The 23,833-nt window shown below is 39.8% G+C and overlaps 1 protein-coding gene across 3 annotated transcripts; it reads right to left on the reverse strand.

The window, feature by feature from the left end:
* Positions 1-393: 393 nt before the first annotated feature.
* LOC124285209 (persulfide dioxygenase ETHE1, mitochondrial-like) lies at positions 394-22,308 on the reverse strand. Of its 3 annotated transcripts, XM_046721397.1 has the most exons (9): positions 22,283-22,308; positions 22,068-22,130; positions 11,327-11,447; positions 9,092-9,236; positions 8,407-8,592; positions 5,754-5,846; positions 5,202-5,291; positions 2,921-3,037; positions 394-2,029 (listed from the first exon to the last, which is right to left on the reverse strand). In XM_046721397.1, the coding sequence occupies exons 3-9, from the start codon at positions 11,369-11,371 to the stop codon at positions 1,989-1,991; spliced, it is 717 nt and encodes a 238-aa protein (XP_046577353.1). In that variant the 5' UTR covers positions 11,372-11,447; positions 22,068-22,130; positions 22,283-22,308; the 3' UTR covers positions 394-1,988. The 3 variants fall into 3 exon arrangements, 2 of the variants coding, with proteins under 2 accessions (XP_046577353.1, XP_046577352.1); XM_046721396.1 differs by lacking the exons at positions 22,068-22,130; positions 22,283-22,308 and having other exon boundaries at positions 11,327-11,654; XR_006900753.1 differs by lacking the exons at positions 394-2,029; positions 22,068-22,130; positions 22,283-22,308 and having other exon boundaries at positions 5,732-5,846; positions 11,327-11,655.
* Between the last annotated feature and the right edge of the window lie 1,525 nt (positions 22,309-23,833).

The raw sequence follows: 23,833 nt of genomic DNA on the forward strand, positions 1-23,833 counted from the left end.
ATAAGTGGTGGCCTGATGAAATTTGCTGCAATCTGATTTGTTGTTTGAGCTCTAATTTGTAGAGCATATGCACATAATGAACAATAATTACTGTCCCGTTACTGTTTTTTGTGGTCTTGCCACTTACAACACACTGCTGACATAGATATTCTTTCATGAACTGGGGTGGTGGGGTAGCCCAGTGGTTAAAGCGTTCGCTTGTCAAGACGAAGACCCGGGTTCGATTCCCAACATGGGTACAATGTGTGAAGCCCATTTCTGGTGTTCCTCATCGTGATATTGCTGGAATATTGCTAAAAGCGCCGTAAAGCTAAACTCGCTCACTCACTTTCATGGATTTTTCTAAATGGACCCGGAGGAATTTCTCAGCACTGAAACGAAAAGATCAAAGTGTCTGGATGGAGTTATTTATTATGTGTTTAACATTTGGTCAATTCTTTCTCTTGGTATAATCCTCCTCTGAAAGATTTTGGTGAAGATTCAAGGTTATAGGTACAGTCAGCATTCTATTTGTTTAAATATTGTACTTGATATATTCTGAGGCATGGTTACCTCCAAAGGCATAAAACCTTGTTTCACAAGTTTCTACCATTACATATATCAATTGCATTTAGGTCACACATTAATTTATTGTCCACAATGCGTTTGTGCAAGATGTCATTCCTGGAGCAGGTCTTGAAAACCATACAATATTTCTTTAACAAACTTAAAAAGAAGTTCACATTCATAAATATTGCTTATCTTAGCGCATGTGTACATCTAGTGCTATCAAGTCTCCATGGCAACAACTTTGAACATGGCTGTAGTGCTCCTTTTCTAGATCCAGTAAACTATAGATTATATTGTCACCAAATTCGACGCATAGACAAGTTTCCATGGCAAAAAGTTTCATACATTTACTTTCAACAAAATCACAGGTATTGTTGACTTTTGTTTTCACCTGCTTTGTGTGACAGCAAAATATCGATCCATGGTCCAGAAAACAGTAATATTTTTCTTTTAGTCGGCTACTATACTTGAGAGTCTCAAATATGAAAAAATTAAACTGATGATGTGGAAGAGGTCCCAAAGGTATTGCTCTGAGAAAAGCCAACCTGACTATATCCGAGCATACAAATAATTTCAGAAACTACAAACTTCATTTGACTCCCATGTTTAATATGTCAGCAGTACAAAGTCACAAGACTGAAATATGGTCTGATGGACTTGATATGGAATGAAATGACCAAAATATTGCATAACTTGACTATCCAATAATACACATTACACGAGATGGGACACCCATAACTTTCACAGGAGTAGTCGGTGGGAGGTTGTCTCTCTAATGTCTTCTACCTCCATCATCCGACCTAAACCAAGGATTTCAACCCGATCACCAAACTAAGAATATTGTTTCATTTTGGTCCAGTCAGACAAACTTCAAAGCTTGTTTGCATATTCCAGGGAATATTGGCTAATTTTTGCATAGGTTTTATTTTTTTTAATACATTAGAGATGAATGGGATAAAGTTATAATTTCAATACAAATAAGGGGTCGAATACATTAAAAACTATAACAAGTAAATGTGTCAATCAAAATATACATAGATGCAGAGAAAACATTGTGACTACTGCCTCAATTTTTCAAATTTTGATTAAAAATTTAATAATTAATTGTGAAAAATAATAATAAATCAAACTTTCAATTGAGTAGCTACATATCATTATTTTGATTAAAAATCTGGAAAGATTCTATTTGTGAGATAATTCATTCTGAGTTGTGTCATGAGATATCATGACCTTGAAAGGTTCACAGATGAGCATATCTGGCATTGAAAGATATCATCAAATGGACCACTATTGTTGTTTGTTGCTCAGCGCAGCAAAGAAAAAGATTAGGATTTGTGTTAAACTCCAGGCTTTGCAGCATGGAAAAGTAGACCCCAGGCAAGAGAAGGCTGTGAGAGATGCGAGACACTGGTTCAGGTGGACATTGTGTGAGGATCCGATCAAAACACCCCACACACCATGTTAGCTGGTAATGCTCGATCTGCAACAGCAAGCACTCAATTTACTTCCAACCACAGGCAAATATATAATTAGTTCATGAAGTTACTTTCCTCTGCAGTCTCAAGCCTATTTGTGGGTAGACACTGAAAGACCTGACACTCAACTGTCTGCTCAGATAGAGAGACGCTACAGGACCTGACACTCACCTATCTGAACAGACAGTTGAGTGTCAAGCTGAACAGACAGAGACACTACAGGACCTGACACTCACCTGTCTGTTCATATAGAGAGACACTGCAGAGGCCTGACACTCACCTGTCTGTTCATATAGAGAGACACTGCAGAGGCCTGACACTCACCTGTCTGTTCAGATAGATAGACACTGCAGAGGCCTGACACTCACCTGTCTGTTCATATAGAGAGACACTGCAGAGGCCAGACACTCACCTGTCTGTTCAGATAGATAGACACTGCAGAGGCCTGACACTCACCTGTCTGTTCATATAGAGAGACACTGCAGAGGCCAGACACTCACCTGTCTGTTCATATAGAGAGACACTGCAGAGGCCTGACACTCACCTGTCTGTTCATATAGAGAGACACTGCAGAGGCCTGACACTCACCTGTCTGTTCACATAGAGAGACACTGCAGAGGCCTGACACTCACCTGTCTGTTCACATAGAGAGACACTGCAGAGGCCTGACACTCACCTGTCTGTTCATATAGAGAGACACTGCAGAGGCCTGACACTCACCTGTCTGTTCATATAGAGAGACACTGCAGAGGCCTGACACTCACCTGTCTGTTCACATAGAGAGACACTGCAGAGGCCTGACACTCACCTGTCTGTTCATATAGAGAGACACTGCAGAGGCCTGACGCTCACCTGTCTGTTCACATAGAGAGACACTGTTGTTAACTGATTCTCACCTATCTGTTTAGGGTAGGGCAGCTTGAGGTCCTCCATTATTTTGATGAAATGTTCCTTAGGTTTTGTGAGGCGAGGGTTGTACTTGCGCTCCTCTGCAACTGTAGTCATTGTCTGACCTGCAACATTAGCAGCACAGTGGAAGTTAACCAAATATTTCACTAATAGTGCTGTTTGAGTGACAAACCTGGAGTTGACTTGTAAGGGGGCAGACAAATGACAAGGTGCGGACAAGTTATAGAAGTCCCTGACTGGCCAAACTTTCATAGCAGGGGGCTACTATGTGTACTCACACACACAATATTTCTCCCCCGAATCTGTAAAGCTACATTCTGTCTCACTATGTTTCTTACTGTAACAATATTGCCACATGCTACTGATTTGAACAATACTTCAAAAACAGTATTGGACATCAAGCATGTCAGTTACATGTAGGGGGCGTGGTAGGTGAGCTGTCTCAGGTGCCAGGCTAGTGATCCAGCGAGATTGAGGTGCTGGGATCGAGCCCACCTGTGTAAAAACCTTGGAGTCAACTTTGTGTGCAGACTCTTTCAGTGTTGTCACAACCCCTAGTGTACAGTACACAGTAAAAGAACCCACGAATCTGTTGGTATATGACCAGATGGTGGCCACATGAATACGTGCAAACACATAGTTGTGGGTACAACAACGTGCTGTAAACTTGGACAAAGTACTGTGACTATATATTCCAGTCCACCCAGCTGTCAATGGGTACCTCGTAAGGATGGAAAAGCCACATTAACTTGGTGCGCCTAGTGGCTGCAAGAGTTGTATGATCCCCAGTGAGTTGAGATTGATAATACGAAGTGCCGTTGAGATTGACATCCTATGATCGAGGGAAAGCAAAAGCGCCTGTGAGCAGCCTAGCTGGAACTCAGTGCTATATAAATAGATTATAATAATAACAGCTGACTAATGACATGTTGTCATAGTTACTGATACACCACCATGAAAACAATGCAAGCTCCCATCTGCCTACATTCCATTCAAACAAGTGGTAACATAGCACTATTACCACTTCTTGCTCTCAAGCCAATCCCTACTGTGCTAGGCCCAATATCAACACCAGGCACAACAAACTGCTAACTCCTCTAGAACAACATTTCTGTACACCATCTCAGACTCTGTTGAATTTTTCAACAAATGATCAATTTGTTTCTGAACTACACTGTGATTCTGGCATCAGACTTTGTACACTTGACAAGTCTGTTTCTGTTACTGGCACCAAATAGCCAAATATACACTGTTGAGACTCGGAAAATAGTCTCTGTACAAAATGTTCTGCACATCTGAGAAGGAAGGTGCAGAGATGATATTCTCATTACCATTAGACTTGGGGAGGTTGTTTTCATGAAGTGTGGGCCTTTGTCCCTTATGATCTGCTCTGGAATACCACAGCAACCGACAGTTTCTCTTAACAGTCATAAACATTTAAGATGTTGTTGTCTTCATGATAAATATTTGAGCTCATTTAGAAGGAGTGTGTAGCATAATAAAGAACATTTCTTCCTGAAAAGTACCATGAAAGTTAATCTGATTACATTGCAAGGTCTTGTGTGCCGCACCAGTGTGTGCAATGGTGCTACAGATGACACATTGCTACATGATAAACATCCTGTACATGCCAATGTCGCTATCAAAGCCTGGCCACCAAATGTAACCAGATACATATGCAGATCCAGAAATTTTCAAAGGTGGGGGTTCAGGGGATCTGCCACTGAGATGCCAATGTCGCTTTCAAAGCCTGGCCACTAAATAAAAACTAGGTGCCAATGTCGCTATCAAAGCTTGGCCACCAATGTAACAAGCTGTTACATTCTTGCTACCATCCCTCACCTGTATAGTCATGTGCTGGGTAGGCTGCTAGCAATCCTCACCTGTATAGTCATGTGCTGGGTAGGCTGCTAGCAATCCTCACCTGTATAGTCATGTGCTGGGTAGGCTGCTAGCAATCCTCACCTGTATAGTCATGTGCTGGGTAGGCTGCTAGCAATCCTCACCTGTATAGTCATGTGCTGGGTAGGCTGCTAGCAATCCTCACCTGTATAGTCATGTGCTGGGTGCTGAGGCTGCTGGGCAGACTGCTAGCAATCCTCACCTGTAAAGTCATGTGCTGGGTAGGCTGCTAGCAATCCTCACCTGTATAGTCATGTGCTGGGTAGGCTGCTAGCAATCCTCACCTGTATAGTCATGCGCTGGGTAGGCTGCTAGCAATCCTCACCTGTATAGTCATGTGCTGGGTAGACTGCTAGCAATCCTCACCTGTATAGTCATGTGCTGGGAAGAGACGGAAATTGTCCGGAAGTGAAAAGATCTTGTTGTGTACTGAATCATACAACACGCTTGGATCCCCTGCAACACAAAACATAAGCATAACACTTCATAAACAAATCAACTTGGATATCACACAAGGATTAAATATGTTCATTTGTGTATACAGTCTTGTACGCACACACATTCTTTTATGCATGTATATTTCCGTACACATACTTTTATACGTACACATTCTTGTATACCAATACATTCTGTGGAAACTGGAATCCAGATACACATACTTTAGGATTAAATATGTTCATTTGTGTATACAGTCTTGTACGCACACACATTCTTTTATGCATGTATATTTCCGTACACATACTTTTATACGTACACATTCTTGTATACCAATACATTCTGTGGAAACTGGAATCCAGATACTTTCAGCACCAAGAAGACAAAATCAACAGTACAACAGTCTTCTGCAAATACTTCTAACACACTATCATCATGATCATTGGAATAGGGTTACTGACACATGAGATGTGACAATATGACCTTGCTGGAAGTCTGTGCGCCCACATCCTCTGACGAGTATAGCATCTCCTGTAAAGGCCAGGCCTTGCTGCTGCCACACGTAGGTCAAGCATCCTGCAAACAGCATTCGGCTTTTAAATTACATTTAGCGGTCTTAAATCAACCATAAAGGACCGCCAAAATTGAAAAACGAGTAGCTTTATCTTCATTCTAGCACGACTAAAACCGAACTGTTTGGTGCGCAAGAACACAAGGCGTGAAGGGGCCTTTTTCCTGGAAATTGCTTGGAATCGTTCCATTGAGGGACAGGTTGTGTAATTAACGAAATAAGACATTTTCAACACCAGTATGCTTGTATTTGTAAGAAGTAGCATACACAATAAAAAAAAATACAGGTTATACTGTGAGCAAGTACAATTATTTGATTTTTCTAAAGCGAATTATTGATCTCCACTACTGTATGACAATCGACTCGCCCCAATTCAAGCCGTGAACTCGCTAAGTTTAGTCGCCGCTAACTTTATTCACGGAAATAATTGTTCATAACCACCCTACTATTCCCAATTTGGAAAAGGCCTGACATGCCACGTTTTATGAGGGATACATGGATAGTGGAAGTGGAAGGACTGGGCATTACGGCCGGGATGGAAGCGGTCAGGTCAGGACGTGTGGGTCAACGAGTTCGTTGTATTCATACGCGGTGAATCAGTCACTTTAATTAGCGGTCTTAAACTGCCATTTAAGTACGGTTTTGATGAGCTCCCAGCAAATCAGAATCGAGTATCACACCATGTCGTGCTAGAATTGTTGTTTGATGCTGCAGTCAGCAATATTCCAGCTGCATCCCAGCGGCCTTTATAAAACAAGTGAATCTGGACAAGGCAATCCTGAAGTTGACATTGTCAGCGTATAACATTCAGGGTGTGACAGAACACTGTTGAGTATGACGGAACACAGGGTATGACGGAACACTGTCAGGGTATGATGGACAACGGTCAGGGTTTTACAGGTGAGATGAGGTGAAATTGGGTTTAACGTCGTGCTTCAGAATATTTCGCTCATATGACTATCAGGGTTTTACAGAACACTGTCACTGACAGGATATGATGGAACACAGTTAGGTTATGATGGAACACAGGGTTATACGGAACACTGTCAGGATATGACGGAACACTGTCAGGGTATGATGGAACACTGTCAGGGTATGACAGAACTAGGTTAGGGTTATACAGAACACTGTCAGAGTATGATGGAACACAGTTAGGTTATGACAGAACACAGGGTTATACAGAACACTGTCAGAGTATGATGGAACACAGTTAGGGTATGACGGAACACAGGGTTATACGGAACACTGTCAGGGTATGACGGAACACAGGGTTATACGGAACACTGTCAGAGTATGATGGAACACAGTTAGGGTATGACGGAACACAGGGTTATACAGAACACTGTCAGGGTATGACGGAACACTGTCAGGGTATGATGGAACACAGTTAGGGTATGACGGAACACAGGGTTATACGGAACACTGTCAGGATATGACGGAACACTGTCAGGGTATGACAGAACTACAGAACACTGTCAGGGTATGACAGAACTAGGTTAGGGTTATACAGAACACTGTCAGAGTATGATGGAACATAGTTAGGGTATGACGGAACACAGGGTTATGGAACACTGTCAGTATGATGGAACATAGTTAGGGTATGACGGAACACAGGGTTATGCGCGAACACTGTCAGGATATGATGGAACACAGTAAGGGTATGACGGAACACAGGGTTATACGGAACACTGTCAGGATATGACGGAACACTGTCAGGGTATGACAGAACTAGGTTAGGGTTATACAGAACACTGTCAGGGTATGACGGAACACAGGGTTATTTGGAACACTGTCAGGGTGTGAAAGAACTACAGAACACTGTCAGAGTATGATGGGTCAGTCAGGGTTATGCGGAACTCTGTCAGGGTATGACAGAACTAAGGGTTATACAGAACACTGTCAGGGTTATACGGACCACTGTCAGGGTATGACAGAACACAGTGTATGATGAAAGACAGTCATGGTATGACAGAACACTGTCATGGTTTTGCAAAACACTGTTAGGGTATGATGGAACACTGTCAGGGTATGACAGAACACTGTTTGGGTATGATGGAACACTGTCAGGGTATGACAGAACACTGTTTGGGTATGATGGAACACTGTCCGGGTATGACAGAACACTGTTTGGTATGATGAAACACTGTCAGGGTATGACAGAACACTGTTTGGGTATGATAGAACACTGTCAGGGTATGAGCGAACACTGTCATGGTTTTACAGAATACTGTTAGAGTATGACGGAACACTGTAAAGGTATGATGGAACACTGTCAGAGTTTTACAGAACACTCATGGTTTTACAGAACACTGTAAGGGTATGATGGAACACTGTTAGGGTATGATGGAACACTGTCATGGTTTACAGAACACTGTTATGGTTGTACAGAACACTGTCATGGTTTACAGAACACTGTTATGGTTGTACAGAACACTGTAAGGGTATGATGGAACACTGTCATGGTTTTACAGAACACTGTCAGGGTTTTATGGAACACTTTGAACTGCTGTATACAGGGGTAGTATATGGCATGCTCACTGGAGTATAGCTACCTAGTCATCTCACCATCAGTGTGTCCGGGTGTGCTGCGGACCTCCAACTGATGGGAACCAAACTTTATGACATCTCCCTCCTTCAGCTTGATATCAGCAACAGCTTTGCTGATCTGTGCTATCATGCTCTTACATGTTGGCAGTCGTTTCTTGATCTCCCCTGTCCCCGTTATATGGTCTGCATGTACATGGGTGTTCACTGAAACAACACAAGGTTACCATGTGGATGGGTGTTCACTGAAACAACACAAGGTTACCATGTGGATGGGTGTTCACTGAAACAACACAAGGTTACCATGTGGATGGGTGTTCACTGAAACAACACAAGGTTACCATGTACATGGGTGTTCACTGAAAAACAACACATGGTCTGCATTAACCTGGGACTAGACTGTCAGTCAAGACTAGTTTCAACAAAGTCACTTGTTTGAAATATAATTGTGGGATAGTGGATACTGCACAGGCATAATGTGTTCTGTTAATCAGTTCAATTACGTCTTCCTGAATTACATCCAATATCTGATATTGTCTGAGTAACCATCTGGAGCACATTCCCATCTGGACAACATAACAAGTCAACGTTTTTGAATACTTTCTCCGCCCACCACCACTTTAAACATGATAACTGCAGGACTGTATTCACAAGAGCTCTGACAACTGCTTGCCCCATATATACAAGATCTAAGAAAACATCTTACCTGCATAAACCAGATTGAGGCCGAGGTCTTTGACAATTTGGCAGTCTCTTTCCACCATTTCGATGACAGGGTCGATTATAACCGCCTCATTAGTTGTAGTGTCTGCTAGCAAGTATGTGTAAGTAAATGACTTGTAGTCAAGCAGCTGCAACAAAGAAAACCTTGCCTCAGACAAGCATACTCCAAACTCAGGTATACATCCTACTTGGTGTGGAAATTTGATTATGAAGGGGGGGAGAAAGAGAATAAATTCCTGTTGGCAGAGAATACTAGTATGAGGCAGGTCAGTGCTGAGAAATTCCTCCGGTCCATTTAGAAAAAGTTCATGAAAGTGAGTGAGCGAGTTTAGTTTTAAGCCACTTTTAGCAATATTCCAGCAATATCACGGCAGGGGATACCAGAAATTGGCTTCACACATTGTACCCATGTGGGGAATTGAACCAGGGTCTTCGGCATGTTGTGTTTACGCTTCAACATCTAGGCTACCCCAACACCCCCCAAAGAATGTGAAGGATTTAAATGAACAAGATAATTTTTTGATGGGTTGAATGACCTGTTTCCTTAGGATATGCATGACACTACCACAGACATGCACAATCTGTTCCTGGTATGCAAATTTACAAGCTTGCAACCGAAGGACCTTTATTGATGGATGTTTGGTTTTCAGAATTCAATGTTTGAAAAATCACAATACTTGAGCAGAACAACTGAGTGAAAATAGTATATTAGTAATATAGTGCTGAACATATTTGTCTAAACTGAGTCTATGTACTATAAATCATGACATTTTGAAGTACATGTATATGTAGGTTTTACAGGAGAGGAGACATCCATACCAGAGCTCACATAAACAAGGTAATTTTATTACATAAAGAGCACTAGAATTAGTCCGTGGTCTCACCAAACTCTGCAAGTTTCAGCACTTTGTTTACACAGAAAGATTAAGTATGGTGGTATCGTTTTTTTTATAACCGTGTCAAATCTTCTCATAATTACCAGCCAATCACTGCCCACACATGTCATAGGGTGAAAATGTCCTGTACTACATAAGCAGCCATGAAGTTACACACATGAGACTGCTCATTCAAGGATTATTGCTCTATCTTGTGTCACAACACTTGAAACCTGTACAATCTTCACAGGAGATCAGTCCTATCTCAACTGAATATCACCCTGATCTTTTGATCACCTGGAAGTTACATCACACATTAAGCTGGTGATGTTAAGGTTGTGCAGGTTCCATATGATATTATGCAACTGAACTGCTATCTCCCCATACTACAGCACTGAAATCTAAGTCTACACTTTTTGTGTTATTGTTTACAGATAGGTTCGGATTATAGTGCTGAAATACATGTAGTGCTATTCACTCTAATTTCATGATGTATTTTAAGCAAAGGGTTGATACTTACATTAATTTGGTGCCACATCAAATTCATAACTATCTTCAAAATTAGGTCATGGTGATAAAATGGTGATGGTGCCTACCACTAGGTTCAAATACAATTACCATACACTTATTATGTAATTTAATTGATGACTGCACGATTAAACAAAACAAATACAAATGTTGATTGATCTGCATTAGTCATGATTTATGTAGTTATTAACTTAAAGTGTCCCTCACAAGATGGCGACCTTTGTCTTCAAGATACATTAGTAAGTACATTACAGAATGTGAGATCTTCTTTTAAAGTCTTAGTAAATGCAACAGATACAACAGCTTGCCAAATGCTAATATTTTTATAAACTCATTTTTATGTCTTTCAATATGAATTCTCCTAATAGCTGTCTGCTTTGTTAATAGCTACCTGGCTAGCTTGTTAGTCAAATCTCTTCTCCTAATAGTTGTTTATGTTGCAGCATTTAAGGAATATAATGAGACATATTCCATTCAGGGTTGTTAAATCAGAAACATAACATCCTTTGTTGCCATGTCACCACCCCAGTGATTCAATATGGGTAACAAAGTCATATATATATGTTGGTTTGGGTACAAAATCTCAACAGCTCCCTTATATCTCTTTCAGGTTTCACATTTCGACTACTTCAGTAGTGAATCATGTGAAAACAACATCATGAAAACTACGAAGAGACAAATATTACCTTCTGCAGTAAGGAAAAGTTTACTGTAAATATTATATATTGTAGTCTCTTTGGGTCAGTTGTATTAGCCAGACGTTAGTGTACGAGTGTCAGTCATGTAATGAAAGAAAGTCTTCCACAACAACTTACCTGTCTAAATAAGAATTCTTGCTGTTTTCCTGCGAATGCTGACATACTCCGGCAATTCTTGTTGACAGGTGTGTCCTGACATGAACGATCAGGGTTGAGACGATCTCCACACAAAAGGCACCTGTTAGCCGAAGTGAAGAAGGTGGCAATGGAGAATTGATTAGCGTATTTCTGACACGCCAATGTCAATGGTTTTCCTACAGCTCCAAGACATTTCTTAATCATATTATTCATGGCTGTGTTGAGCGGTTAGTAAACAGTGCGCTTGTAGCAATTACCGACAGAGTCTGGCCTCTAAGTTGTTGACATCGTACAGCAACGTGCATGTAACAGGGGTTTACGCATGCGCAACACTGGAGGTGTGTTTGATGTAGCCAATGAACAAGCAGGTTAGCTTCCCTACCCCATTCAAGTCACCGACGCATAGAACCCACGACCTTGAAGATTAGGAAGTATATGCTGCCGATCACGATCTTGTCCCCAAATGAGTTCCGTCGTCTTTTAATATGGATTAATGATCACGAATCGACGTACATATTATGTCGATCGATCGAAAGAGAGAGATATTCAACTAATATAGTGATTGTATAGTCGGTCCCTTTATGGGCAAGCTGGTATATATAGTACAGTACGTATCACAACATAGGATGACACGGGCGTGTTCAACCCTCTGAATGCTGATGGGTTTTTTCTGGCGCACATTTTAAAAAGATCTGAAAAGTGAGAAAGACTGTCCCTTTTGTATGAACCTACCAGAATATTACTGTACGGTTTGACCAAAGATATATAGACATATTTAATTATATATATACTGAACGGCAAAAGAAACGCCACATTGAAAGAGGTTTCTTCATGCACACGGACCGCCTCCGTGGTGTAGTGGTTAGGGCGTCCGCCCGGAGAGCGGAAGGTCGCGGGTTCGATCCCCGGCCCGTCAAAAGACGTTAAAATGTGGTATTTGTTGGTCCCTGCCTGGCGCTCGGCATTTATAGGTGCGAGAAGGACTGGTCCCTGCCTGGCGCTCGGCATTTATAGGTACAAGAAGGACTGGTCGGCTCGGAGTCAGTATAATGTGTCTGAGTGGGGTATTCATGCTTCACTGCGGCATGGTATCTCAGCGGGCTAGCACTATAAAACCAGCATAAGTCTGGGCTAGTACAAGCAGCCGCACATACACATGCATGCACGTCGTCATATGAGTGAAATATTCTCAAGTAAGACGTTAAACCCCATTTCACCTCTTAATGCACACACTTTAATTCGCTCTAATTAACAATCAAAACGGCGGATTGAGTTCAAACTTGACAATTATATTTAGGAATGTCACGATACATAAGCTTCATGACTCGATACGTATCACGATACTTATTTTCGCAGCATTATTGCGTAAATTTAGTTACATTTTCACAGTTTATAATTGTCAATAAAAGATCAACATTTATTATTCTCAGAGATTAAAAAGTTCTAATATCCCATCTTTGTGCATGAAAAATAATCATTTATAACTCTCATAACATAAAAAAACATGATACAATTGCAAAATGTAAACGATACATAAACGATTTAAACCGATACTTTCAAACTAAATATCGATACAGTTTTGAATGTATCTATAATTGTATCGTCTTTGAAAATGTATCGAGGTATCGACGTATCGTAGCATCCCTAATTATATTTAACACATTTTCAAGAATCACATTTAGAGTTCACACAAACACAATCACCAATAAGTGGTACCATTAGGATACCTTTAAGTCAGTTTCGTGTGTGGCCTCCATGGGCATCGATGACGGCGTTGCATCGTCTGTACATGGAATGAATTAGCCGGTTGATGAAGGCCATAGCATAGGCGGATCCAGGGGGTGGGGTGGGTGTGTGTGTTTTTGCAGGGGTGCGCACCCCTCATTTTGTCCTGAAAGTCTATTATATGACCCGTGAAAACGGGTGAAAAGGAAGTGTGCACACACACCCTCCCACCCCCACTCCTTTTCTCAAAATGCTGTATCCGCCCCTGTGCCATAGGCACTTGGACCATATACTCTGCGAAATACGTGATCGAGTCCAGCCGCAGTTGTCGGCATTGGTTGGAGGTCATTCAGTCTTCTTTGAACCTCGTCCCAAAGGTGTTCTATTGGACGTAAATCCGGACTAAGTGGAGGTCATTGTAGTGTTACGTCCAATATCTGGTATAACCTGGGGTCTTATGACTTGGTCAATATGGCGAGCAGCTGTCACACCATTTCCTCGTCCTGGGCCGAGATATATTCTGGAACACCATGGGGCTAACTCTCTGGTTCAGACCGATTGCAATGAAATGTTCGTTACATCGTTACTTCCTATTTCTGATGAATCTCAATTTTAAATCTTTGGTGATTGTATACATCCTCTTCCCAGATGGGATAGGAGTCACGTGGTATTTGAAAAATAGTATCAGAACTTCATAAGCTATGTGGTTTCGAATACCCTGATAACGAACATTTCAGTAACGGAGATTACATAGTCTGGCAAATCAAGCAGTAAGTTACCATTACCCACATAAGCTTTGAATATTGTTTTCTTTTCCTATCTGCCATACTTCCTGTTCTAAATGTAACTTAAACTATGTGAAAAAGAGCACTATTCCCTTATTTGGCGGTGGTAACGGACATTTCACTCTTAATTCTACGCATGGAATATTTTGTGATATGTTATGCAGATAGATATTCTAAGCCCCAAATAAGGACAAGTACCATTAATGTAAAGATAAATTGTATTCATTCAAAGAGAATGGGTAAGAGTATAGATCTACTTGGTTCTACACATGTATATGTCAAGCTGAAAATTAGTCACGGACATTTCCTCAAAACTGGCGACGTGGCATTAGACCAAATTCATTGATCTAAAAAGAATGCATTCGCTCAACAATTTGCAGAAAATGAAACTTTTGATCAATATCAATGTCCTAAAGTACTAATATCCAGGTATTTGTATACCAAAGTGTGAAGTTACACTGCAAAGTAAGGTTTTGCTACCGGCGACAGTAACGAACATTTCAAATTGACCTATTACCTTAGCTGTTAGCCTGTAAGAAATATACTTTGGGGGTTATTGGACTGTTTATGCATGATTGTACCATTATCCAATCAGACCGATCATAACATTTGCTAGAGAAGCACGGCAGTGACAGTATTTGCACCCCGTTATTAAGAGTGAGTGTAAATCGTTAAACGTTGGTCATTATTTTATCATAGACATAATTTCTACCGTCCATAAAACGATATGAAAGAAGATTCCATTACCAAGAACATTTCTCTTAAATATATGTGAATTTACATGTAATATTTCTATTCTTTTTTCATTAAATCACGTTCTAAAGTAGTATATTCAAGTTTACTTATTAATGAAATGAAGTCGCTGTTCACTAACCCGTTTATATGAAATTAAACCATTGAATAGACGCTTGCCAGGAACTACGTCCATGTTCCAGTTATACCTACGTTTCATAGTCTAAAACCCGTGTAAAGGTTAAAAATAGTGTGTTCTACGCTAAATATGTCAATTTCTTATTAGTCGGGTGAATATGGCAAGTAACCTTAAAAAAATTATAACAAAAGGTTTCTTGGTGACGTTGTCTCCTACCAGGTATGCTTTATAACAGAAAAAAAGTCTACCAAAATCCAACCGTGCATTATGGGTAAAAAAGGGTATTTCCAAGATGGCCGCCGTTGGGACTTTCCAATCTCCAGAATCACTATACCTTTGTCAATAATTGAGTCCAAAGCATAGTTTTTTGTTGTTATCTATGGTTTTGAAGGATGACCAAACAACTGGTGACAAAATATTTAGGATTTGACTTGTGGAAATTTGAAAATGTTGCCATTGGTATACATTTTAAGTAGAAGAATATCATCTAAAAAAACAATTTTAGGATAATGTTCCATAACAAGGTTTTTACCAAGGACACTATTTAGTCCTCATCTTTGTCCTCATCATTGTCAATATTGTCCTCATCACTATCCTCCACTTCTTCTTTTGAGGGTTCATTGACTGGATTGTCACAACATGTCACTTGGCACAGTCCACAGGCAGTCGTGCATTGAAGTCCATTCTTTCTGCAGCTGCAGCGTGCGGAACTGCAACTAGTTGTGCAGTTACAATGTATGATCTTGATAAGACTGTCTGGAGCAGCATTTAGTGATGTTATGATGGGAACAAAGTGGTTGTCTTCAAGTTTCCAACCCCATTGCAATGGATCGAGGTTAGTTTGCATGTCCATCCAAACCATGACCTGATAATAGGCACGCAGACAGTGAAACTTGGTGGCTGATTCCGTTGGGGGAAGGCGTTCAGGTGTAACAAAAGATTTAGCAGCCACAACCTTCTTTGCGAATACACTGTAACGCAATGCAGCCAGGGAACATCTTCTCTCTCCACCAAATAGGATCACCATGGCCTGGCAACCGGTTTCCTCTATCTTTGCTTGTTCGACCTCTTTTGCAGTGAAAGTATCTGCACATAGCTGGAGGGCTTGATCACCTTTGACAAGTTTCTGGAACACTGATTTTTTCCCAATGCCATAAATCCGAGACGTGGAATCACAGCCTGTAAATGAGTGCAGAAATAACAGTTGGGTGCACAGCTTATTGCCAAAAAGTTGCTTCATCCAGTTGATGTTGTACACTTTCAGACTGACTTTTCAAGAATTGTCTGATCTGAAATAGAGTGAATTCCCACCTGCTATACAGTAATGCAGCAGAAGAATCAATAAGTCAGTGTCCTCTCCGATCAGTGTGGTAGAATGGGTCTTTGCACTGTTTACTGCAGTCTTTGCGATGTCAACATCTGCATCTCCATGTGCCTGAATGACTTTACATCCAGCTTCCTTAAGTTTCTCACTTATCAAGTTGATTAAACCTTGTTTGTTTTTGTCTATGGATAGGAACTCTTCCTTCTTCCCTTCAAATTCAGTTTCATGTGTAAAGTTAACAGTTCGGAAGCTGTTTTTTTGTCCCCGCCGTTGGTGTGTGTTATCCTTTATTGAAGGGCCAGTCCCATACCCATCAAACACAATAGTTGCCATCCCATAGTGCTTAGATGTGAAATCTGCATATCCCTTGGCAATTTTCCCGTAAGTGTCACCGTTGTTCCACTTTAGCTTGTGTAGCAAGGAGCTCTCCATCTAGCACACATACTTTTCAGTCTGTGGATGACATCTGATGTGTGATCACATCTTGCTATCTTTTTACAGTGATCATTGACAGCTTCAGCTAGTTGAGGTTTGTCTGCCTTTCTCATAATCTTATTGTCCTCAAACAGAGATGGTGGGTATGGACTTAACTCATATTTCAGCACTTCTTCAAATGCCAAATCCCCTGTTCTTGACACCACCAGGAATCGTTGAAACAGCAAATTGGGATCCATTGTTCTGTCAGGAGCAACCTGGACAGCAGTAGAATTTCCCAAGGTCTTGGCTTTCTCTTTCCTTTTGATGGAGAAAGAATATACAGGCTGTCCAACCATTTTGTCAATAATATTTTTCCCTATTGAGTCATATTCATGAACATTTGCATCCTCGTTTGCAACGATACCATTGATGATATTTCTCAATGCTGGGTCTGAGGTGAAAGGAGAGCAAGAAGAGAGTTTGGAATGTATCTTCAACAGATCAGAAGCGTTCTCTCAATCCTGGCGACACTGGCTTCGTTATGTTGCTCACTTGTGGAGTATGTGAGTTCATTGAAGTCTTGCATGGCAATGTTCAACTCAGAGGTAATGGGTGCTGACATTGTCCATAGTGTTCGCTGTTCTTCTGTCATCTTACTGCCATGGGTCAAGCCTCCTGTGCTTTTTATTGATCTCATTAGTGTTTGTTCAATGACTAGATCACTACTGAGGCCAGCCCAAAACTGGTTTGTTCTTCGGATCACATGGAAACCATCTTGAAACTTCTTAAAAACTTCTGGGTTTCTGGTGTCGAGCTCAGCCATATCTTGACTATAGAGGTAAGCCGATTTTAGGTAGTTGTAATGTCCAGCTGCAGCAAATATTGGCAATGCATTAGCTATAGCACAGAGATGATCATCCCAGGATCCAGTGCGATCAGCTTTGATCAGTTCTCGAGCCACGACAAGCATCTTCTGATATCCTATCCACAACTGGCTTGTTTTGGAGTCTGCACTAAGTTTGGACCTCTTTTGTCAAGTTCATTGATCACTTGAATGAAGGACACTGATTGTCTTAGTTCTTCAATGTGTTTGTCTCCCTTTAACAAGGAGGAATAAATTTTCTCAATTTCAAGCACATGGTTTGCAAGATCTGGGTTATCTTCCACTGCCGATTTCAAGATCATTTGGTGGAGACATTTGTCTACTAGAAGGTGCCCATGAAATGCCCTTTGAACAGCCTTGCCAGACATCATATGAACCACGGCATTTTCACCATACACTATTTCCAGAATGTTTTTCAGACCTGACCCAGCCATCAGTGTGCCTATTGCTCCAAGTAGATTCATGAACATGTGGAAAGTACCTAGCCTAAGTATGATACTCTTCAAAGGGCTATTCCCTGGTGCAGCTTGAATGACCTCGGAAGCTTTCCAATACAAGGGCTGGTCGAATGTTACCACTGGAAAGATATTGTGTCTGAAGGATAGGCTGGTCAGGTATTCCAACGTTGACAGAATGCATGACTTGTCACCTGGATACATATCAATCATGGGCAGATAGACTATAGAGGACACACCGGGATGTTTCTGTTTTTGATGAAGGATGTGCATCATCCCCGCCAATTCGAACTGTCTGCTTGAAACTGAAGGATAGTTCCCATAAAATATCAACCATTCTGTCACAGGCCTGAAAACAAGGGAGGTGTTTGAACTTAACCTTGTGAAGAACATGGCTGGTGAATCTGTATTCTTTAATATCAATTTTGACATTCTTGCAATGTTCAGTTCTGATGTTCTTTGCCTTGTTACCAGATGACATGATTTTCCACCTGAGTCATTGCAGCTATCATGCCCATTCCATGAAAGGTACCTTTCCCATCGATGGTAATGGTGTTGTGATCAACATTGTCACAGGCAAACAATACTGATATGTCTGGCACATCCTGCTTTTCAAGCAGCAAGTCGGGTGTGACACAACTTGCAGCATTTTTTCAAAGCATAATACTTCCCTGTATGATGAACTGTACCCCATGCAAGACAATGTTTCCACAAGGAATTTTGAGCGATAAAGGTGATGCACTTGTACCCTGAGGCCAATCTGGAGAGGTGCAATAACAGCCCTTGGTCTGACTGCCTGTATTATGGCTTGGCTAATAGCAGCAACTTTTCTTGATTTGTTCTTTCCAACAAACAGACAGTTGAGCAAGTTCTGTAGTGTATCTGGAAGGAATGACAGTGCAGAATCAAGTCCAAGTTCTTCTGACTTTGGATAGCAATCAGTAGAAGTTGGTACATCTGTTTTAATGTCACTCTTGATCAATCTTGCAGCGGTCGCAATTATGGCCTTCTTTTGTGTTTCCTCGTCACCTTCACGTTCTGCATTTTTGTAATATGCTTGGAGGATATTAGATGTTTTCTCCCTGAATGTGATAATGTCACTTAGTCCTTCTCTGTCAGCTATATAGATAGAGTCCCCATAGCGTTCCTTCAGTTTGTTCTTCAAATGGGAGTTGGTGTAGGGGGAGAGAATTTTCACCCATCAGATACTTCCTCATTCTTTCCCGAAGGTATGTAATAGTCATCTGTTCCTCATCATTGTCCTCGAGATACAAACACATTTTGGCAAAAGCCTGCTCTTGATCACTGTCTTTAGGACGCCCAGGTGTTTTAGTTCTAGGGACATCACGAAATTTGACTGGTACATCACTGCCATTACTGAAGTGTACACTGCACTGATGATGATAGATGCAATCGGCTGCATGCAGATCTCCTCCATAGTACTGAATGCGTCCTTCCACTGCAAGAGACCAATCATCACATCTTTTTTTCGCAACAATCTAGTATTGATTTTGCAAAGTTGAAAGTCTTAACGTAGCTGAAATCTGGACTACGCAAGGAAACTGTGTTACCACAAAATATACAGTCGGAATTACTATTGAAAGTATCCTTCAAAACACGAGAACTTCGCTTCAAAGGTTTTTTTTGTGTCTCTTGTTTCTTCTTCTGATTTTCAATATCATGCTGATTGATATACTGTTTGCGACAGTGCAAGTGCACCTTGCATCCTGCTTCCACACTAATGTCATCACCTCTCTGAGCACTAGCAGCGTTGATACCATCGGCTCCCTTCTGACGAATTTTCACAATGTCACGGCCATTGTCAAGTCTTTTCAGACATAACTGACACTTGAATAAGTGTTCTCCAACTGTGGTCTGAAACAAATGATGAAACAGTGGTACAATTCACACTGGCATTTATATAGAGAAAAGATGGTAATATTTATTTCCTATAAAACATTTTTATTTTTCCTCGATTTCAAAGTTTTTTGCTAATACTAGTATATTGGAACATCATAAGACAACATTAAACTTAAGTTTTATTATAACCAAAAAATATATGTAGAGAGATAATAACATTTTCATACCTATTCATATGTCAATGCTTTAGATAGTTATTTGTTCAAAAAATCCAAATTAAATAGCAAGATCTTATATTCATGCAATTGAATTTTATTAGGCAAAGCACTTGAATATTTCATGTTCATTCATTACTATAAATCTAAAATATCATGATCAAAATAGGATTTTTTGCATTATATTTTATTTGAAAAAAACATTAAAATTCAGATTCATTTTCTTAATCAGGGCACTTAAGTGTTTTATGTTTGTGGAAATTATATCAATCAATATAAAAACTAATTGTTTAAAATGGTTCACATGTAACTTTATAGGAAATTATGATAAAAAAAGTAGGTACTACTTAAAAAAAAATCATATTTAAAAATTCATCTTGGTATTTAAGAATGTATGATAAGGCATCAAGAAAACAGTTTTTTATATAGGTCAAACTCCATGCAGAGAAAGTGAAACACACTGCAGAGGAGCTTGGCTCCAATCAGAGGGGCTGGAGGTGTTGTAAATTTGCTGCACTTTTCTTTGAATTTAAGCTTTATATTGCAATTTCCTCAATGAACATTGTTGTGAATCTTGTTTGTTTGGTATTTAACAACTATTATCATAAGTTTTATTATGGATTACCCTTTATTCGATGTAGATATGCTTCTGATGGTCATATTGACATCATAGCAGACAGCACATTCATTGAGATGGATTTACTTATACATTTAATATCATACACCATTTTTTGGAGTAGTTTAAGCTGATGTATATTCTAACTCAACAAAATTCATATCTCAATAATTACCATTTCCATTAAATTGACATTATGGGCAGGAAGAAGACTTCATGTAAATATGCTGGCAAATGTGTTGTCTCCAATGTAAACAAGCAGTGGATACTACTCACCTAAAAACTTGTTCTTCATCTGTATCGCTTGTAGTTGGCTGCTGCTTGATACCATGTTATAGAAATAACCGATTTTAACCCCTTTTGCACAGTGGGATTTTGGTAGACTTTTTTTCTGTTGATAACTATACCAAGTAGAAGTGAAAACCACTGAGAAACCTTTTGTTAGAATTTTTCAAGGGTAGTGTGGTGTGATGCGTATATTCCCCCGTCTATATCTACAAAGTATTCAAACAAACAATAACTTTCAAAGGATAAACATAACTTTACTCATAGCCATCATCAACGTATGATATGATATTGTGCATGGCAAAATGTAGATAATGATGTGAGTTTTCTGAAAAAATACCTGAAAGATACTCAAAATAAATCATAATAATGAAACTGTAAGGATCGGATTGTTCATCTGATTCAACCGAACTTCACCCTGAAAAAATTACCAAACATGTACAACAATGTTGACGTATGACTGGTGACCATTTTTCACATATATGGCGGGTTCGCTGACATCGATCGGTACACTGGATTTTGCGTGGGCAGTTCCCTTGATACAGGAAGCGTTTGTACATAAATATGTGATGTAAGTAACCAGGAAAAGTTTGACTATCTGCGTATGGTTATTTGTTTTTATTATTTTCATTGTAAGTAGAAGAAGCAAGACATGTCGATGATGACCGTTGTCGTTCTGCGTGATTTTGAGCCAGTCATGGCGTCACGTTGTACACTGACAATTTCGCATGAATTTATCAAATTGCTGTATGGTATCTATTTTCAGTTTCCTATTTCATGCTACGATGCTCTTTCCACGCCTGTACATGCTCCCGATAGACGAATAGATATCTGAGAAATTGAGAAAATGCTCTAGACAGTGTAAAATTTGACTTTGTTTACAGTTCAAACAAGCACGGTCTTACGAGCACAGCGTTCGTTTTCACATCTAATATGTTTCGTTAGATTTTCATCTAGACAATTGGTATTGGTGACAAACACCATTTATAATTTGATTCGAAAATGTATGAGGAATTCAGTGATGTATTTGTCGCAGCTGAATATGAAATATACCAGTTGTAGGCCTCATAACCGGCCTTCACGAAACGTGATTTTGTAAACACTATCCAATATGGCGGGAATCTCACTTCGGCGTTTGTTTTCGTGCATCCAGGGGGGTAAACAGTCTGAACAATACAGGTATCAAGGCATTTGAAACCTGTTGTATGATGTTTTACATCTTTGCTATTATCTCCTTTAAATACTGAATTGTATTATTCCAGTGTAGCACTGTAATCTACTCACGCCACAGGTCAGAGAGTGTTCTGATGAGCGGCTGGCGATGTCTCCTTTCTTCTCCAGCACTTTCTGCAATAAGAAATATACCGTTCAATTTGAATATTTGGTATACGTTGAAAAGCGCAAGTTCTGATCTTTACGACTTTGCAAAACATATTCTGAGACAGTCAATATCTGAGCAACAATTTACAGAATTATTTTTTTCATCAAGAAAATGATACCTAAAGGTCAGTCTTGAAGTGTTCGGTGTTTGTTGACCAATCAAATGTCTTAATTTATATCATGTGATCAGATTTTACCACATGGCTGAACAAATAGGTTCATTTTCATAATCAGATATTTATGTATCAAACTAATTTGACTTTTTATGAAAGCATATAATATCGTCAAGATTACGGGAGGAAAGTTTAAATAGTCGTAATCGATGACCATTTCTTACTCTAAAATCGAATTTAAGATGCTTTTAACATATAGGGCACTATTCATGGTGAGCATTTTAATAACGGTGTATAAGGAGCAGAGATACAGTGTCCCAAAATAATTGTCTTTAAATCATCCTTACATTGACTGGAGGAGTATTTAAAATAAACCTCACTGATCAACCATCTGTCGTTATAATTTAAACTCAAATTAATTCCTATGGAGGAACAGCTTCCGTCAACTAACGGAGTCTGTTGGGAACTTCATGACATCGTGTCAAATACCAGTGTGGAGAAACATTGAATTTGCAAGCCATTTAAACAGTTCAAGGAACGTTTTGCTTCACTCAAACAAGTCTTAAGGGGTTTCTAAACATGATTGTACAGTTAAATTCCTATGCAAAATTTAAATGCCATAATGACGTTATGTTTATACAATGTACAAGTGCAGCTGATTATATTATTAATTCTACTATGCTGTGGTGATGTGCACCCAAACCCAGGCCCACTTGCATATCCTGACTTAAAAATAGTTCATCTTAATGTGCGTAGCTTAAGAGAAAAGGTTGCATTAATCCAGGCAGAATTATGATGTATATGTTTAACAGAAACATGGTTGAATGTCACAAGTGATAACAATAATATTCTTATCCCCGGTTACCACGCCCCTTTTAGGAAGGATAGACCACCAAAAGGTGGAGGTGTTGCTATCTATGTGAGAGAGAACCTGCATGTTACGCATGCTGATAAGTTGTCTCCCTTAGGTGTAGAAGCGATCTGGGTTAAAGTTGTGTGTAAAAACAAGAGCTATTTGATTGGGAACTTTTACAGAGCTGATAAAAGTGACCGTTATTGTGAACTAGTCCTCCAATCAATTGGTAATGGCATTGACATGGGCATAGATACTATTATTGCTGGTGACTTTAACATCAATATACATAACCAGACTAATAACATGATTGACAATCTTCTTGATACATATGACTTACAGCAACTTATCACAGGACCAACAAGGATCACCCAAACAACTAGTACGTTAATTGATATAATCTTTGTTTCAAACCCTAATTGTATTCGCACTTCGGGTGTGCTTGATCCTTTTTGCAGTGATCATTGTCCAGTTTTTGTCTCTGTTGGGGGCTCTGATTCAACTCCTTTAAAATTTAAAAGGAAAGTGTTTTACTATGATTTAGCTAATATTGAGGGAATGAATCGAGGCCTCAACAACGTTGACTGGGATACCATCTTTAGATGTAATGATATTGATATTCTAACACATGAATTTGTTGATGTTTTGAAAAATATATGTGATATTTATGTCCCAAACAATGTGGTAACTATAAGACCTCGGGA

The sequence above is a fragment of the Haliotis rubra genome, unplaced genomic scaffold (genome assembly GCF_003918875.1).
Source record: "Haliotis rubra isolate DU_JTF1 unplaced genomic scaffold, ASM391887v1 Scf355, whole genome shotgun sequence".
NCBI classification, from domain to species: domain Eukaryota; kingdom Metazoa; phylum Mollusca; class Gastropoda; order Lepetellida; family Haliotidae; genus Haliotis; species Haliotis rubra.